General features: G+C 36.1%; 1 protein-coding gene across 1 annotated transcript in view; it reads left to right on the top strand.

Moving 5' to 3' along the window:
* Positions 1 to 20697, top strand: part of sema6ba (sema domain, transmembrane domain (TM), and cytoplasmic domain, (semaphorin) 6Ba) — a 72876-nt gene that overhangs the window by 36181 nt on the left and 15998 nt on the right. The window contains exons 10-12 of the mRNA XM_053651027.1: positions 5414 to 5545; positions 8610 to 8759; positions 17557 to 17736. Of these exons, the coding sequence (XP_053507002.1) occupies positions 5414 to 5545; positions 8610 to 8759; positions 17557 to 17736 (462 nt within the window). The remainder of the gene's footprint in view (positions 1 to 5413; positions 5546 to 8609; positions 8760 to 17556; positions 17737 to 20697) is intronic.

Raw genomic sequence — 20697 nt, forward strand, 5'->3', positions numbered from 1 at the left:
GAGGTTTTCTGGCAGAACTGATACAAAGCCCTTGGATGAGCAGTGAGAATGTCTTCTATAACTGATATTTGTTTTCATATGTCTATTCTATGGTTTTGTTTTCCTCATATGATAGTTATAAGGTTATTTCTTTTTTTCCAACAGTACAATGAAAGTTTTGAATTGGTTTCCTGTGAGCAGCTGAATGTTTTCTATTGCTTTCGCATTAGAAGTAATGCACTGTTTTTCTCTGTCTGGGAACATGGCAGAATATAGTGGAAAATTTCGCTTTAAATATTTTATATCGCAGAGATACTCAAAAGATCAGGTTTAGGAGCATGGTGTTCATTAGAAGGCATTTCGCTCTGGGCAAATGTCAGTTTGAACAGCAGGCAGCACAGTTTCTGTCCTCAGCTGTTCAGCCTGTGCAGCCTGTAGCTCCTGCGGAGTGAAAGACACTTTGATGAGGGCAGTATTTTGATGCCGTAGTGTTGGCACAGAGACTGCATGGTGTTGGCATGTTGATGGCACAGCACTGGCACAGCAATGACATGATGTTGGCCATACCATTCTTTTCCCACTGTGCTGGCCACTAACACAGGCTGAAAGCCAGGAGGTCATTTATGTAGTTGATGGTGGGTGAGAAGGACAGACAGCCAGACAAAGACAAAAGAGAAGCATAGACTAACAAGAGTTATATTTTTAAGGTATATATTATAGGGGTACACATTTACCATGTTGTTGCAAACAATAGTGAGGAACTTGGCTAAAATGAATAGGCTAATGTTAGATATTGGTCTTTACTTACATTACATCTCCACATGTACATGTTTTAAATAACTGTTTGGTTACATGCTGTAGAGGCTTATGTTCTTTCTTACTCATTTTACAAACCAGATATAGAGCATTCACTAGAGAATGATATTGCCACTGGCAATTTTTGGTACTAAATGTGACTTGTTTACTCATCAGTAACTGTTTCATATATTTGAAACTTGTTCTCAATCCAGTGATTATACAGTGTCTTTCTCAAAAAAGTGTTCAAAGTTTGTCGTGTTGTTGAAAAACCAACAAAAGGATGCAGATAACCTTATTGCAGCGTTCATTATTCTGAAGATTATGGCCAGAAAAGTGTACAAAGCATATCAGACACTCTGTGTCCAGTGGGCAGAGCATCTTAGGCTGAGACCATTATTAACTTACTTTATTTCAACATGGTCTCACACTTCCAGTTTTGTAAAGTTTTTCACAGTTTATTTATATATTTATTTATAATAAAAATACTGGGCAGATTTGCTAATCCTGTTTTCTCGTGACATTTCATGAAATCGCATATAATCGACCTGCACTGCTTTCATATGTTGGAATTACATTTTTCATGTGATCTATTAGTATTTATTTATTTACTTACTTATTTACTTGCTTACTTATATAATAATAACCCAAATACATGATTATTTATAAGCTGATTAGCTTTCTTAGTGACATTTTAAAGATGTTTTAAAATGCCATATATACAAATGAACCAGCCTTGATTCAGAGATTTAAACATTGGAAGGAATCTGTTATTCATTATACATATTAAAATGAAGTACAAGTGCTATACATATTTGTCTGTTAATTTAGGGTGGTTGTTTAAATTTTCGTTCTTCATATGATCTATCGGTTTTTGTTTGTTTGTTTGTTTGTTTGTTTAATGTGCTGGTTAGTAAGCAAATATAATTAACATTAAAATTAATAAAAATTAATATTATATATGTTAAACATTACTGGAGAGAAAGGGGAGTGAGAAAAATAAAAATTCAGTTCATTTCTCCAGCCAGATAATTACAAAGTTGTAGTTCATCAAATCTTGACAGTTCATTGGCCAGATTGGAGCTGAAGCTGATGAGTTCTAACGGCTTATCGGCTGAGCTGGCATTCTGAAAAACTGCCATTCTCAAAGTCCCACTTTGGTAAGATCCAAAAGGATTACAGGCAGCAACATCTAACATGAAGACACTTTGAACTTGTTTGTCATCCCTGCATGGCCTACATTTCTGTCAGAGTGTAATTTAGTCAATAAAACATGCAAGAGATGCTGTCAAAAGCAGACTTTCAGCATTTCTGCTTTATTCTTTTCCCTAACATATTTCAAATGGTCTGACTCATACTTTTTACTTTTTACTTTTTTTTTTCTTAACTCTTTGAATGTGCTCTGAAATGTGCAAATCGGAGTAGCAGGTAGTGATCGGTGATTGGTAAGTGGTCCATGCATTCAGTTTTGCATAAGGGCAATGGACTGGGGTCATCAGAACTGTTGCAAATGATTATCAATGACATACAGCCCTGCTCCTGTAGCCTATTCTGCCTTTACTTTTTCTGCCATCCTGACATTTCTATGAATTATTTCACACTCTTTGAAGATTTTTTTAATTGGCTGCCCTTAAGGGCATTCCCTTGAAATGCTTAATTGTTCGGTGTAATTGTCTGGCTCTTTGTCTTCGTGTTCACTGAAGTGAACCAGATGAGGTAGGGAAAATAGCATGAAGAGGTAACTAAGCAAGGCAGATCACAATAAAGGGATCCTGTCATAATACATGCACTTTGACATTCATCAGTTCAGTCTGCGTAGGCACAGAATGATATCTAATCAGGAGACACCAAGTAGGAACTATTGAGTGTGACTGATTTGGAACAGAGCCCTTTGGCGGTTGGAGTGAGTCCTGGTCCATCGTTGGCGCAGTGACATCCTGCCAGCAGGTCCAGTTTCAGGTGCCAGGCAGCCATGTCTCGCCTCTGTTTTTTTGACATAGCACAGATCTGGACTAATCCAGCCTAATAATTGATCGCCTCAGAACACAGCTTCTGACTTTTCACAGACCAGACAATGTGGTCCATCTCCTGTCATATTCTCAGCCTCTCATCCATCCTTTACTTCTTATTTTCATTCTCTTCTGTCAGTCCATTCTGATGTGTTCCTGTCTGTTACACTCTTTTAGACCGAAACTTGTACTCTTGGCTTGTCATTTACCTGTTTCTGTGCCTCTCTTTCTTTTATCTGGGGGACAGACGTCTGTCTAGCACTAATAAAATAGTCTCACCTGCAGCAGATTGAATATCAGGTTGTCTGTGACATTATTCTAGTGATAGTCAGTAATGTTATGTGTTAGAGCGATTTTGCTTCAACAGCATACACTTGCTTGCAGCTCACCATCAAGCAACACAAAATAGGAAACATGAGTGGTGTGACAAGCATATTATGTATAATGTATGAATTTATATCCACAAATTAACTCATTTGGAATATACAAGCTCTGAAATGTGGTACCAATGAGGTCATGAATTCCCCCGGGTGGGTGTGGGGGGGTGGTGGTGTTGGTGAGGGGGGGAGGGCTGGTCTGGCCCACATGGTGAACACCTGGACCCTCAATCAGATCCCTTTCCTCATGTCCCTCAGCTACCAATCTGGAAAATCTGGATATTAAGTTATCCATTTGGCTGGTCATTAATAATTTATACCATATCATATTTCTTTAAATGTGTAGTTACAGTTGAGGTCATACGTTTACATACACCTTGCAGAATCTGCAAAATGTTAATAATTGAAAAAAATAAGAGGGCTCATACTTGCATTTTGTTTTTTATTTAGTTCTGCCCTGAATAAGCTATTTCACATAACAGATCTTTACATTTATTGTGCACAAGACAAAATAATACCAATAATTATTTTGCTTAAAGATCTTATTTTTTATTATTATTAGATCTTATTATTATTATTTTTTTAGTTCTGCCCTTCAGAAGCTACATAAAATATTAACATGTTTCCCAGAAGACAAAATAATAACAATTTACACGACTCATCCTGTTCAAAAGTTTACACCCCTCTGGCTCTTAATGTCTCATGTTGCCTTCTTAAGAATCAATGAATATTTGCACTTTTTGTAATAGCTGTGTACGAGTCCCTCAATTGTCCTCAGTGTGAAAAGTTGGATCTCAACATCATATAAACACTGTTGGAAAGGGGTCGAATATGCAGAAAATACTGGAAAAGCAAAGAATGTGCAGGACCTGGAGGATTTTTCTGAAGAACAGTGGGCAGTTTAACTGTTCAGGACAAACAACTCATGAACAACTATCACAAATCATCTGTTATATGAAATAGCTTATTCAGGGCAGTACAAAATAAAAAACAATGCAATTTTGAAATCGTTTTTTTTTTTTAATGATTAACATTTTGCAGATTCTGCAATGCATATGTAAACTTATGATCTCAACTGTATGTATTATTTGTTTGGATTTATTTTTAGTATTTCTTAGTGGAGCCAATACAGGTGGCACATATATTTTTAAAAGATTCAAGATTTTATTTGTCACATACAAAATTATATACAGTATATAACTTGCAGTGAAATGAAAACCTGGCCTACTCCTCTTTAGACTGTGCATTAATTCTAAATTAAAGATAAAACAATCAGAAATGAATAAGAAATAATAAATAAGTTAAGAAAGATGAAATGTGAAACCCTTTTTTTTTTCAGAAAGATTGCCAGAAAGGTTCACAGCACATCTGTTTGAGACTAAAGATGTTCATCACTTTGGGACTGTGATCCTGTGGGATACATAAAAAAAATCCCACTTGCTTGCTAATTACTTTCATACAGATGTTAGTGAGCAGTCAGATGTGAAGCTCATGTGACAACATAGACCATATTTATTCATAACTACCTGGCCAGGGTTGCAGTGGATTAAATTAGGCTACTAGTTTGTTTACGTTTTGGGAAGTAGAACCAACTAAATTCATTAGAAAATGTCATGGACACAATAATTACGTATAAAAATAATAACTGTACAATCAGGATTAAAAACAGTCCAGCGCACATCTCTAGTTGAGACTGATTATGAAATCGAGTGATGTAGCTGAGGTTGATAAACTGTCAGAGCCAGAATATACACACATGCTGAGAGTGCTGGCATATATATCTTTCTACTATTTCTAAAAACAAACAAAATTTTAGGCCAGATCCATTTTGGGTTTAAATCCAAGTACTGCTACAGATATGAATATGTGAAGCAGTAAACAGTAACATTGTATTACCCTCCTATTGTTTATCTAGTAATTACTGGCATTGATTCGGTTCTGGGTTTGATTATGTGTATGTAAAACTCTTCATAATGACAGTGTGAATAATTGCATATATTCTAGTGGTGTCAAATGTATTTAGTCCCAAATCTGATTAAAATAGCTTTTGTAATCAAATACCCAATAATGACCTTTGCTGAAGACTTAGTCAATGATGGGGGAAAAAAAACCCTAGTAGTCTGTCGAGGTGTCTTCCCTGTGTTTGTTGTGACAGCACTTTTTTTTTTGAAGCATTACAGTGGTGCATGTAGAGTGTCGATCAGATCACTCAGAACATCCTGACCACAGCTGCTTCTGTTTGCTGTTTCCCAGCATCCCTGGCTCAGCGGTGTGTGCTTTCGACATGCAGCAGCTGGCACGTGTGTTCGAAGGGAGGTTCAAGGAACAGAAGACTCCGGAATCAATTTGGACTCCTGTTCCAGAGGAGCTTGTGCCCAAGCCCAGGTATCTTTTCTCTTAACACATAGTGTCTTCTCTTTTAACACAAAGGCCACAGCGCAAGAGATTGACGAGCGCTCAAGGCCAAAAGATCAATAAATTTTTAAAGCACTTATAACAGTCGAATTTTGTGAAATAGGTAGGGAATCACATGACAGACCGTGCTGTTATACAAAAATAGTCCACACTGGGGATGAGGTGCACGAGGTGCAAGCCAGTGGTCTCAAGTGTGTTATTCTGCTTATACCGCAACGATTTACCAGAGATTATTTGCCAATGATGTTTAATTTATTAATGAAAGACATGTCATGCATTTTAGAGTTAGATTTAATGTTGTGGAACGTCCGAGCATCAAGGTCCTCTTCTCACATATGTTACAGCTAACAGTCATTCCCTCACCAGCCTCTCTCTCTCGCGCTCTCTCTCTCTCTGTCACACACACACACACACACACACACACACACACACACACACACACAGCCTGTCATTTTGCCTAGAAAAAAGGAAAGCATAACCAAGACTGATAGCACTTGCAACCAAGACTCCTTCCATAAATAAACACCTCCTAACAAAAAACTCCACCAGATCAACGGTTATACGAATTAATTTGTTAAACATAATCAGTTTAGTCTTAGATTACGTGGCGCATTTGGCGTACAAATCCCTGCTGTTACTATAGGAACAATAACGTAGTTATAGTTAACATGTTACAGCTACAGTAGGAACTACCTGTGCTGTTATACAAAAATAATGCACACTTTCTGACCAATCAGATTTAACTATTCAAACATGATGTAATATAATATATAATACCATCCAGCAATGAAACAGTATGAAAAAGCTTTACAGCTTTACAGCCTGATATTACCATTTCCTCAATATTAAATTAGGAAGGTGCTAGAACATTTATTAAAACTGGCTTGTAAAGAGGATCACTCTTACCCTTCAGTACTTTATCAGAAAGATGTAGAAATACAGTTTCTCTGAAGTTCACTTGGTATTTTGGCCAAAAATCCACAGGCGCACTAGAAATTTGTAGTCCATGATGCTTAGGCTTGCCAATGGCAGAAGATCGTAGAAAAACCAACAACAAAAAAGCTCCTCGTTTTTGGTACAGTCTATATTTTATCCTGGGCTATTCATTAACTCTGATTTCACCAGTTTCCGAAATTTAATTTAACTTTACTAAATTTAGTACAAAAACAAGTTCTAGATAAACACAAAGTTTTGTACATTGAGAGTTTTTTTTTTTTTTTACCCATGTGCCATAATTGGTTGCTAGCAGGCAAAGCTAACTTACCAATTATAAACAGCAAAAACACACACACACACACACTCACACACACACACACAAAAAGTAAAAGAAGGTTATACCAGTGTACTAAATAACTACTGGTAAAATTAGTGCTTCCTCAGTTTTTGGTCTTATGGCAGACTGTGTAACTGTTTCTTCCACCAACTCACCAGACTCCTCAATACCAAGAGATTGGACTGGCATCAACCCAGACACACACACACTCATATTCAACTGAACACCATTCCACTACAGTTCCTCTGCAATTTTTGCACATTTCTGTCTTAAATTGCTGCTAAAACACTGTAAACAAAATGCCGTATTGACCACCTGCATTTTTGCAGCTAATTAGTATGTTATTTTTACATCTACAACATTTATTGTTATATTGTAATATATCTTTGCACCTTATTCCACACAAGAACTGTGTCCTGGTCGGTGCTGTACTGTCCTTTACTGTTTTTGTTGTGCTATCTTGTGCTGTTGCACACGTTTGCACACGCGCACTTTATGTAGTCCTATGTATGTCTTTGTAGTCTTATTTAATTTTATGTCTTCTCATGTAACTCTGTGTTTTTTTAAGTAGCACCCTGGTCCTGCAGGAACGTTGTATCATTTCACTGTGTACTGTACCAGCTGTATATGGTTGAAATGGCAGTAAAGTCATTGAACTTGAACTTGTATGAACATGTGAAAAATGTATGGACATCCTCTTTAGAGATCAGTGAATCTAGTGAAGTTGTGCTGCTGGTTGATGAAGCAAATTTCCATGTCAAAGTTCATCAAAGTTAAAATCGAAGCAAAGTTTTGATTCCAAAATGTATTTTTACTGAAAGAAACCATTGACCATAGGAAATTCCTTTGAAACTCCTCTGTTTGAGGGCTATTGGATCAGACACAGTGTCAAGCAATTTTTGTGTGCCTGGTGTTACACTCAGTATAATTATAAGGGCACATTTTGCACTCCAGACAAAGATGGCCAACAGTTTTTCCTTCTTGACACACAGTCCACGTCGGTGATACAGAAAGTGGAGAGCACTCAGGGTCTAGGTGATCAAAGTATTTTCTAAATGCTCACAACACATGAAATTTTGGCAAAACGGTCAGTGACTGGAGCAGGTCATGCACTAAATATGTTGGTGAATCAGGCTATTAGTCCAATTTCTCTCTTACCATTTGGGTTTGTGCTTTATTTCCTGATGACCAGACACAATGATACAATAATATCCCACCAGATATTATTTTTTTCTGAATAAATTTTGAGTGTAATGGTATTCTTTCACCCTTGACAAATTCTATAACAGGAATATTCAGTTACAATTTATGAAGTACAAGTTAATTCTTTGCTTACAGTGGTCTGGATATTTAAACTAACATGAGGAACCTTTTGGTCCAATTTTCATAAATACAAGTGATTAGATAAGCTTAAACTGAGAATCTACTACAGAAGCTGAGATGGTTCATATTTAGAAAACTGGAAGTACATCCATTTTTAATATGTTGATGTTTGCTCTGGTAGAGTATTTTTTCAGTTGCTCTGTTTGGTGTGCTGAAATATTTTGGGGTCCATTTCCTTGAGCAAATAGTTGACTATGCCTGATGTAGAAACTCAATTCTGATTCTTATTCAAACACAAAGGATAGTTAATGCATATGAATATCTGAAGGAAGTATGTAGATTAAATGCAGTGTTCTGTTATTGTCCTATATCAAGTAGGTCTTTCTACACAATGATCATTCTTAATGTGTAAATATTCTGCCTTGTGTGTTTGTGTAGGCCTGGGGGTTGTGCTGGTCAGGGGTCCAGGTTCAGCTCCTCTACCTCATTCCCTGACGAGGTATTAAATTTCATAAAGACCCATCCACTCATGGATGAAGCCGTCCCTCTGCTAGGACACAGACCCTGGATAGTTAAAACTATGGTCAGGTAAGTGACTGCATTGCCACTGATAGAAAATTACAGCCAGGTGTTCAGAATTTTTGCTCATATTCATAGTCATGTCTTTTGGAAAGTGCTAATATGAGGCTAAGATTTAGAGTCAAGGTCAGGAGGGTGAATGAATTGCCATCACCGGAAGAAAAATAAAAGCATACTCACCAACAGTTTCATTTTGCCTCTATGTTTGTAAAGCTCAAAAAATGCTAATATGAAGGTCGCATATAAAACGAGGCACAGTATGGTTAGAAATTCAAAACTGTGGGCAGCTGGCCTAGTCTAACTCATGCAAGCATGATGAAACCCTTCATGCATATAGCCTGACTAACAATGTAAGAGTGTAGATGAAATTGTAAATCAGAGCTGGAAAATGCTGCCAAGAGCAATTTGACAGCTATTTGCCTCTGGCCTCTGAGTACCATGGAAAGTAGAAGAAAAAGTCTTTTTTTTTCCTTCTAAAAAAGTGAAAAGTACTCAATTTAGCCAAGTCAACTGAATTTTGATTGAAATGCTCTCAGGGATGGAAATGTTATAATGCTTCCCATGAATAACAATGTCGACCTTATCAGGCATTATAACACATGATTTAGATGCTTATAAATAGTGAATGTGACCTTAAAATTATAGCAAAACCCCACTCATTTATAGTGCACCACCATTACCATGAATTTTGGGTTTAACAGCATTGATGGCTAGTCCACTAGTTCAAACGATAAAATTTATACCGATCAGCCATAACATTAAAACCACTGACTGGAGAAGAGAATGAATATATATATATATATATATATATATATATATATATATATATATATATACATATATATCGTAGGGTTGGCGGTTCGATTCCCGGCCCACATGACTCCACATGCCGAAGTGTCCTTGGGCAAGACACTGAACCCCAAGTTGCTCCTGATGGCAAGTTAGCGCTTTGCATGGCAGCTCTGCCTCAATTGGTGTGAATGGGTGAATGAGACACAGTGTAAAGCATTTTGGATAAAAGCGCTATATAGTGCACCATTTTATATATATATATATATATATATACATATATATATATATATATATATATATATATATATATATATATATATATATATATATATATATATATATATACATATATATATATATATATATATATATATGAATGAATGTGATTATCTCATTACAATGGCAGCTGTCAAGATATGGGATATTAGGAAGCACATGAACAGTCAGGTCTCCAAGTTGATTTGTCATGCTGTAACGAGTCCATACCTTGATGGGTCAGAGCTGTTTTGGTGGCACAAGGGGAACCTACACAATATTAGGCAGGTGGTTTTAATGTTATAGCTGATTGGTGTACATTGATTACGGGGACATGGTTTAAGGTAATAAATAAAAACAAAGCAAAAATGCTAACTTTGTTTTACAGCAAGTAATTGGAATGCTCCTGGGGTTGGAATACAAGTAATAGTCAAACAGATAACATTGTTGGAAATGTGAGAGTAAGAAATGTTAAAGGAACGTAATCCAAGATGGACGGGGTGATGTGATGCGACGTGTAGCTACCACCCAAAAGTTTGTGTGTTTTATTTAAAATGTGTTATTCCTTGAACACCATGGCAGTGTGTCAACAAATACATTTTTTTAACTTATCCAAGTTAGTTCCTGTTATCACTTATATCATAGCAGCTATAAACAGTAATTCTCTCACCAGCCTATCTTTTTTTCTTCCCTCTTGAAGTTAATAAGAAAAAAATGCAGGTTGTTATGTTACAGAGAAACCGGAAATCCTCTGTTATGAAGACTTTCCTATAGCGGAAAACTTACAGACATTTACAAAGCGTTGACACTGGAGACTCCTTCTAAAAATATTAAATAAACATCTCAGAAGAGATGTCAGAAAATATTATAGAATAGTTCACCATAGCAAAGATTATGCATTTTTCTTTGTTAAATAACAGCACATTTTTAAAATGTGTTTATTATTAGGCTTTAGAGTGTCCACCATACAAGTCCATGTAATTGAGTTAATGATACAGTGCTGGGAAAAAGTATTTCCTGATTTCTTCTGTTTTTATGTATATCTCATACTAAATAGTTGTAGATCTTCAAACAAAATACAACATCAAACAAAGACAACCTGAGTACACAATAGTTATTATTTATTTTTTCTTAAAAACTAATTTCCCCTCAGAATCTGGTTGTGCTACCTTCAGCAGCAATAACTGCAACCAAACGCTTCCGATAACTAGAGCTCAGTCTTTCCACTTACTTCTAGGACTAGGACTTACTCCTATGCTTTGGATCATTGTCTTGCTGCATAATCCAGTTGCACTTGAGTTTCAAATTACGGACTGAAGATCGGACATTCTCCTTTAGGATTTTGTGGTAGAGAGCAGAATTCATGTTTCCCTCAATTAGTGCAAGTTGCCCAGACCCTGAAGCAGCAATGCATCCCCACACCATCACACTTCTACCACCATGTTTGACCGTAGGTATGATGTTCTTTTTGTGGAATTATGTGTTTGGTTTACACCAGATGTAAAGGGACCCCTGTCTTCCAGACAGTTCCACTTTCAACTCATCAGTCCACAGAAAATTCTCCCAAAAGGTTTGAGGATCATCAAGGTGTGTCTTGGCAAAATTCAGACGAAACTTAATGTTCTTCTGGGTTAGCAGTGGTTTTTATTGATGCAAGAGTAGGTCCTTTGATTTTGTCACTGGCTTTTTTGTGACTTGCTGGATGAGTCGTTGCTGTGCTCTTGGAGGAATTTTGGAAGGTTGGCCACTTCTGGGAAGTTTCACTACTGTGCCGAGTTTTTCCATTTGGAGATAATGGCTATCACTGTAGTTTTTTGGAGTCCCAGAGCCTTTGAAATAGCTTTGTAACCCTTCTCAGACTGATGTATTTCAATCATCTTCCTCATCATTTCTTGAATTTCTTTCAACTTTCCAAGTTCTATTTAAGTGTTGATTTGTTTGAACAGGGTTTGCAGTAATAAGGCCTAATTGCATCTAATCCAGCTGAACCCCATTATGAATGCAGTTTCATAGATTTGGGGAATTAGTAACTATAGGGTTCAAATACATTTTCACACAGGCCTTGTTGTACTGGATAACTTTTTTGCTTCAATAAATAACATCATTTAAAAACTGTATTTTGTGTTTACTCAGGTTGCCTTTGTTTTATATTAGATTTTGTTTTCATATCTGAAACAAGTTGGTATGAGAGAGACACAAAAACAGAAGACATCAGGATACTTTTTCAGGGTACTGTAACTTTTAAAGAAACAAACAATAATATACAGTGAGAGAAGAAAAACACTTTGAAGCTGAAAACAATGAACTCGGTGGCAAAAATTTAACATGGTCTTCAAATAAACAGCATTCTTTGTTAACAGTTTTCTAAGCTTCGTTTTCGCTAATCATGATTTATGAATGTGTTTCCAGAGTTTTCATTTACGCTTTCAAAGTTTTCGCTTACGCTCAGCAAGTTTATGTTCTGCAAGTTTACGTTTGCCATTCTGTCACAAACCTCTCATGGGGGCAGGGCTTAACAGCGATTTACTCTCATTGGCTAGAGAGATTTATATAGATAGCTCAAGTGTCCAGCTGAGGAGGAGGATGATGATGATGACAGCGACAGCACTCCATGCCGCTCATCTCAAAACAATTGTAGTATGAGACTACCGAAACCTCAAATACTAATTACAAACTAATATATTGACTAAGTAAGTAAGTGATTTCCACTATAAAGTACAAACATTATAACTATACAGAGAACTCTCCAACATTCACGCCCCTGAAGTCTCTACTTCCAGGTCAGGAAGCTATCGATCCAAATTCTTTTGCCACAATTTTAATTCCATACTTTTTCCCAGTCAGACTGGAGAAGAAAACAGACCTATGATGTAAAAATAATATATAACCCTGTACATTGACAATGTTGCATGTTGTATCAGAGTGAGCTTGAGTCTCGGTTATCACAAATTCCATGGAATAAACCCGAAATTTAATATTCAATTATTCAATTATACAAATTTGTTTTCTGTGGGAATATAGCTAAGGGATACTTTAGAAGTCAGTTGTTATTAAATGTGTTCATGAATATCATGTGACACATTTTCCTTACCATGTAAAAAGGCTATTGTTGATACTCGTTCCATCTGGCTGCCTTAATGAAATATTCATATTCATATTGTTTAGAATCATTACCAGAAATTGTACCCTTGGTGTTATTTTATTGTATGTTGTTTTACCATTTCTCTCCCTTGCTTGCACACATTTCTGTAAACATTGTCTCAGTGTTGCAGATGATCTCAAAATGATACACACATTTTGCAAATCCACATAAATTATGAGCAAAGTGAAACATTGGCTCCATAACCATAAACACTCTCCTCAAAATGAAATATTCACATAATAATAATGCACGCTTAGCATATCAATTTCAACAAACCTTGTTTTTCACACTGCACAGATTAATTGAGAACACAGTTGTCACAGTGTGTATGCTGGCAACCGTGTTATATGCATTAGCTAGTGAACACTATAGAAGTGCAATGAATTGTTTATTAATATATTTCTTTACTTTGTACTTTGTACAGATGGGGAAAATGGAGAAATGTATGTGGCTATAAAATATAAACCAATCTTTCATATGAATGAATGAATGAATGAATGAACATGTAAAAAAATAAACATAATAATGAATTTTGTGTCAGTAGCAGACAAAGTTAAATTGGTCCATTTTATAGAAAAGAGCAGTGTAAGAACTTTTCTCATTTGTATTCATTGAGGAAATTTTATCTACATCACACGTAATGTTCTCTAACAGTGTTTGAAAAATCTTCTATATATCTCGTACTTAAACTGTGGTTTAAGTGACATGTTCAACTAGAGTAACTGGGATTTCATTAGAGACTGTTGGTCTCCTTGATAGAGAGTGCTTCTCCATTCCACCTTCTCTATCTGAGAGATTCTATATGGTCTCAGATCCCTTGCCATGTATTCTCCAACTTCATCAGGCATTATAGGAGAAGGCTCAGAGCTGGTATCTTGGCAAAGTGAGGTAGCACAAAGTATTGACTAAAAGGGTGCAAATAAGTGCTGCACACCTATATTTTAAAAAAGATATATATTTTTTGGCTAAACCTCTGTTTTGTTTGCAATTGTTTGATATCCATGAGAGCAGAGTATTTTTATTAATTCTTTTTAACAAAAGATCAAACCCCAAATTGAAAAAAATTGCGCAAAGTTAATTTGGTAGAAATTTACACAAATTGTTCTCTGAAATGCATTTGTTAGGGTGACCATACGTCCTCTTTTTCAGACGTTAAAAAAGTGTCCAGTCGTGATTTCTAAATTTGAGAGAATGTCCGGGCTTCGACTTTAGTTGCATTATGATGTGCTCATGGTCTAATACTGCATCTTGTGTGCATATATTTACATTGCTTTAACCCCTCTCTGTAATTCCTGCCTTCTCACACACCAATTGGTCGATTCTAAAAGGCTTGCAGCAACTATTGGCCAAATTCCTGCCTCTCAAACATTAGCCTACTCTCAGCAAACCCGCAAAGGTGAAGTGCTGTGGTGTACGGCGTCAAATAGTTGCTTGACAATAGAAGCAAATGACGGTTCTCCTGAGTTGAAACAATGTCCCTGGCCATATAAGGTAATTTTTAATTTCATGTTATCACATTGCTTCATATTACATGGCCATTAAAATGTGTAAATGATGGCAGAAGGTTCTCTCGTGACATAATAATAATATATTTAATACATAATATTTTTTTTTAAATGGACATTCAGAAGAATGTAGGAATTTAATAGTGTGACTTTTTCAGTGTATTGCAATCTGTGATCATAGTAACGCTATGTTGAGTTGAAGTTGTTCTGTATTGAGGAATGGGCTAAAATTCCTCCAAGCTGATGTGCAGGACTGATCAACAGTTACTGGAAACGTTTAGTTGCAGTTATTGCTGCACAAGGGGGTCGCACCAGATATTGAAAGCAAAGGTTCACATACTTTTGGCACGCAGGGATATATAATACAGGATCATTTTTCTCAATAAATAAATGATCAAGTATAATATTTTGTCTCAATTGTTTAATTGGGTTCTCTTTTAACTACTTTTAGGACTTGTGTGATAATCTGATGATGTTTTAGGTCATATTTATGCAGAAATATAGACAATTCTAAAGGTTTCACACACTTTCAAGCACCACTGTAAGTAACTCACTTGTTTATGTACAAATTGGCTGTTTAATGCTAGGATTCACACTAGCTTCATTCATAGATTAGCAAAGCAAGCTAATTGTTCTAGCTACATTCACTCACAAGAGGCACTAATGTTTACTGTGAGGTTGTATATGACAGATTAAGATGAAACCATGTAAGTTATAGTTTTTTCTTCCTTTTTCGCACCTCAAACAGTAAATGGGACCTAATTGCATATAGGAAGTAAAGTTGTGAGTGGGAGACCAAAATAAAAAGTTGGAATACATGTACCATAGGATTGGAAAAATGTATGGGAAGTAATTTAGGAAGAACTTCAGTCAAAGATTTTCCCCCAAAGTTGAGTTATTTCATAACTCCATTAAAGAGTTTGTAATAAAAGTTAACTTCAGTGAAGATTTATTCTAATGGCTTATTGAAAAGACAGGTGAGCTTTGGTTATTGAGAAATATGAACCAAAGTACAACAACAGCATGTAAGCCATTGTGAGAACTTGTAAGGACAATGTGGTAATTTGTCTAGATTTATTGATCAAATGAGTCAAGTAAGTAACGCTCGACAATTAGGGGACTAGGCTATTGATCAGCATGCCATGAGCTCAAATCCCAGCACTGCCAAACTGCCACTGTTGGGAACCATGTGCTCTGACCCCAGTCCTTTCAGATATGCACAGAAAGGAATTTCACTGTACTGTACTGTGCTGTGCTTGTATGTGTGACAGTAAGGGCTACTGTACCTGGCAATGTCAGTGAGACAGATATAACTTTCACATACATCACAGTTGGCTTATTTGCTTAAACATTTTACTTAAATTACAGGCTAGTGTTTTTTTATTTGTTTATGTTTATGTGTTTTTACTCTCTTTGTGTTTTTCAGTCTTTTATATAGCAGTATATATAGTAACTACATTTACTTGTCAATCCACCTGACAGTTACAGTGGGGGAAATAAGTATTGGAACATTTTTTTCAGTAAATATATTTCCAGTGAGGTTATTCACATGAAATTTTCACCAAACATCAGTATTAACTCAAGAAATCTGGAAACATAAAGAATCCACAACATTAAAGTCCATAAATAAAGTTATGTGTAATAAAGTGGAATGATACAGGAAATAAGTATTGAACACACTAAGAAAAAGCAGTTCTCCAAGACAAGGAACCAGCTGAAATCCGTAAGTAATTATACCTCCTATATGTGCAAATCAGTATCAGCTGGGTTAGTAAATTGATGGTCTGTAAAAAGGCTTTTCGTTATCAAGGTGCCACACAAGAAACATCTCATGATGGGTAAAAGCAAAAAGCTCTCCCAAGACCTTCGGAACCTTATTATTATGAAACATATTGATGGAATCGTATACAGGCGTATTTCAAAACTTCTGAATCTTCCAGTAAGCACCATTGGGGCCATTATCCACAAGTGGAAGCAACAACACTCCGTCATCAACCGGCCATGCACAGGAGCTCCTTGCAAGGTTTCTGACAAGGGAGTCAGAAGAATAGTCCAAAGAGTAGCCCAAGAGCCAAGTGGAATGCTGGGAGAGTGTAGTCTGGTCAAATGAGATCAAAATTGAACTTTTTGGCCTTCATTCTACACACCATATTTGGAGAAGAAATGGCACTGCACATCACCCTAAAAACACTATACCAACAGTGAAGTTAGGAGTTGAAAGCATCATGGTGTGGGGCTGTTTTTCATCACCTGGTACTGGCAGACTTCATATAATTGAAGGAACGATGAATGGAGCCCTTTACCGGGAGATTCTTGAGAAGAATCTGATGCCATCCACCAGGATGATGAAGATGAGACGTGGGTGGACCTTCCACCATGACAACGATCCAAAGCATACAGCAAAGAAAACTCTCAATTGGTTTCAGAGAAAAAAAATCAAGGTGTTAGAATGGCCCAGTCAATCACCTGACTTGAATTCATTTGAACAAGATTTAAAGACAATATGTTTAGAAGAATGGGCCAAAATCACGCCTGAATAGTGCAGCCCATTAATTTTTCATACAGGAAGTGTCTTGAAGCAGCCATTACAAACAAAGGCTTCTCTACTAAGTATTAAATAAATTTCAGTTAGTGTGTTCAATACTTTTTTCCTGTGACATTCCGCTTTATTACACATAACTTTATTTATGGACTTTAATGCTGTGAATTCTTTATATGTGCGGATTTCTTGAGTTAAAACTGATGTCTGGTGAATATTTCATGTGAATAGCCTCATTGGAAATATATTTACTGAAAAAAATGTTGACGCATTCAATACTTATTACCCCCACTGTATGTGTTATATGTATATTTCTCTCTTGAAAAGCTGCTGCTTTGGATCTGTAGAGTTTTCTTGCCTGGCTGTCCCTGTCATCAGCTCTGTCGTGTTAGGTGCTTTTAGCACATAATGTTGTGTCATAACCATTGTGCTTATTGAAGCCTTTAATTGGCACTCTGTGCTGAAATAAATAACATTTATGTAACAGTTTGTTTGACTATGTTGTATGCCATTCAATCAATTATTACGTAATTCTTATTTATGCTTTATTTACCCTTCTCTCCTTCTTCCCAGGTACCAGCTGAACACCATGGTGGTGGATACAGAGGCAGGACCACACAGAAACCGCACTGTAGTGTTCCTCGGGTCCACCAGGGGCACCGTTCTGAAATTCCTTATCACACCGGGTAGAGACAACCCTTACTCCAGCACCAACATCTTTCTGGAGGAGTTAGAGGGCTATAATCCTGAGAGGTAACAGAAAGTTTCATTGTGATAGTTTGCTAACATTTATTTGATGTTAGGCAGACATTTATCACAGTCTGTGATTGTAAGTATTAATATGTAAGGGTTTATCCCTGTTTTGGATCAGTGTTTTTAAGTTTCAGTAAGTATTTGGTTCATGTAGGGCCTTATGGCTACATATTGGGTTGGTGATTATGAGTGTTAATAGGTGTTTGCTTCATGAAGGGGTTTATGAATATATTCAATCAGTGATTATTAGGGATATAACAGAATACCATACAGCACATTATTCAAAATGAACGTGTTCATAGATACAGATACAGATATGAATAGGAGGTGTACTATTTTTTTTTTTTTATCATCAGTCAGTGGTTTGCTTCAGTATCTTGGCATAAATACTTCCTTACAGAGCTCCTATCCATATTTCTATACAAACTGGCCTGAAACTCACAAAAGAAATATGCTTTTATTTATAGAGCCACTTTAGAGCCACTATATACTATAGCCCACACAGACCACACACTGTGCAGAGGATAGCATATATCTGGTTTTCAAAATTCACCATTGTTATTAAATGAAGATATTCTTGAGAAATCACAAGAGTATTATACTGAAATGAAGTGTAAAGGACCCCATTTTGACAAGCAGCAGGACTGTGTCCCAGATTTGTAGTAGATTCTGATTATGTGTCTAGCGAACTTTTATGATCTGGAATATATCAAACCCAAAAACTAAACTATAACCTCTGTGATTTTGGAAAGACATTGTTTTAAAAGATAGTTAGATCGGTTACTCAGTCACTTTAGATAGAAAGCTTGTCAGAAAGGTGTACGGGGCCAATTAGATACTAATTATGAGCTCGACAGAAGTAGGGGAGATTGCAAAATTGTTATTTTTTGTTATATTTTGTTGAGAGCTCAGTTGTCCCCATTATTTCTTGGGGTATAGTTGTGTAGGATTCACATTTAAATAATAATAATTAAAAAAATCACTTTTTTTGTACAGCACATCCACTTCCAGGTGAAATCTAAATACAGATACATATATTTGGAGTACGAAACAGATGGCAGTCACAGATAAAATTACATACTTGGTGTTTATGCATGCTATGTTTTGTTTTGTCTAGGATGTTCTGAATGTTTTGGGAAGTGTTTATAGATGTTGATTATTTGATCTGTTTAGTAATGGGCTGTTACAATGAGTTTTCCTGTAGACCCACAGTTTAAATCTGTGGAACGAGGCCTGAATAGGCTCTTCAAATGTAATTGAAATGTCAAAAGTCTATTGCTGTGTGTTGATGTTTCGCAGTGACTGAATATGTCTGTCTCTTTAAGCATGAGATTCTCATTGTACCTTATTTATTGTTATTAGTGTTTGTTATCAGACATTATGTCTATCATTTGTAGGTTAACTACTGCTTTGTAACTAATATTTGAAGCACTCTTGTGTTCTAGCACATCATGTTTAATTGTTGCTCTGTTCTTCCTATTACTATGTAGCTCAATTCACTATATTTAGGATCTGTAGTAGGGCATTTAGATATTTCATCATTTATTTTATTTGTTTTATACTTTTAGACTTTTTATAATTTTCCTCCAACAACTGCCATATAACACACTGATATTAAGCAATAGACTCACTGTGGAGTGAAAAGGACTACTTCAAAAGCCCTCCATAGTCAATTTAGTCATAAAAGAACAGCAGACCAAATAAAAACATGTCACCCAAAACAACAAAGAGGTAACACAACCAAATAGATTTCACAGGTGTGTGTGTGTGTGTGTGTGTGTGTGTGTGTGTGTGTGTGTGTGTACCACGCACGTGTGTTTGGTAGACGAAAACAAAAAACATAGCTGCTATTTGAAGTTGAAAGGCTGTACCTGTTTCTTCATATCTCCCTAAGAGAAACAAATATGCTCGCAAACACACCAGTGCTTACACTCCTGCAACAACTGGTGTAAATATTAAGTGATTCCCACAGGCTTTACAATGTAAATGTTAACGTAACACAAATAGTACAGCTTAAATAGGACAATTAAAATAGTTAAGTAAAATTTATGACCATGCAGAAATAACTCTTTGTGTTTGAGTGTTAATGGGTGTGTGGTTTGTTTTGTCTATTCATGAATGTTAATAGGTGTTTTGGCTAGGTTTCATAAAGAGCTTTATGAATACTTTATAGGTGTTTGGTTTGTGTAGGGGTTTATGCATGTTTAGATTATGCATTTATGAGTAATAGGCGCTTGGTTTGGTAGCTGGTTTAGAAATATTTTCTGTAGGTTTTCAGGAGTGTAAATAAATGCAGGATTCTTAAACTTTTTGCATCCTTTTAATTGTAAAATAAATTCCAGGCCACCTCAGTATAGATTTATATTATGAACATAATCCAGTTTGTAAAATATTAGACTCATTGTGTACTATAAAGGTGCACAATGATAGTCAATCCCTCCAGGATTTCGTGATTTTGCGATCGCAGAAATTAACGCAAAACCAATCAAACTCTGCAATATTCAGAGGGGCTTGAAATTTTTCATAATTATCGCAGATTTTCTGCAGTTTTGATGTGATGTCATCATAACTCGCATTCAGCCAAAAGATCTCATTTACCCACAAACATCACTGTGAAAGACCATGCAAAACAATTTCGTGCCATTGCATTTTGGCCAATTCAGTGGTTTTCCACAAAAAAAGAGCAAGTTGCATCACAAATTTTGAAAAAAGCTGCCGCAAAATCGAGCATTTTTGGCCGCAACAATCACAAAAAACTAATTGAAATCAGAGTGGATTGTATTACTACTTATTGAAGCCTTCGAGCTTTTTATTCAGTACACATTAGGTCCAAGTCTAATAACTAAAAGAAGTCAATGACTACATTTACATGCACATCAATATTCTGATATTAATCAGAATTTGGCAATATTCTCATTAGTACTGTGTCATGTAAACGCCGCAATCCGATTGCCAGATTCA

This window comes from Ictalurus furcatus, chromosome 20, assembly GCF_023375685.1.
Source record: "Ictalurus furcatus strain D&B chromosome 20, Billie_1.0, whole genome shotgun sequence".
Lineage (NCBI taxonomy): Eukaryota > Metazoa > Chordata > Actinopteri > Siluriformes > Ictaluridae > Ictalurus > Ictalurus furcatus.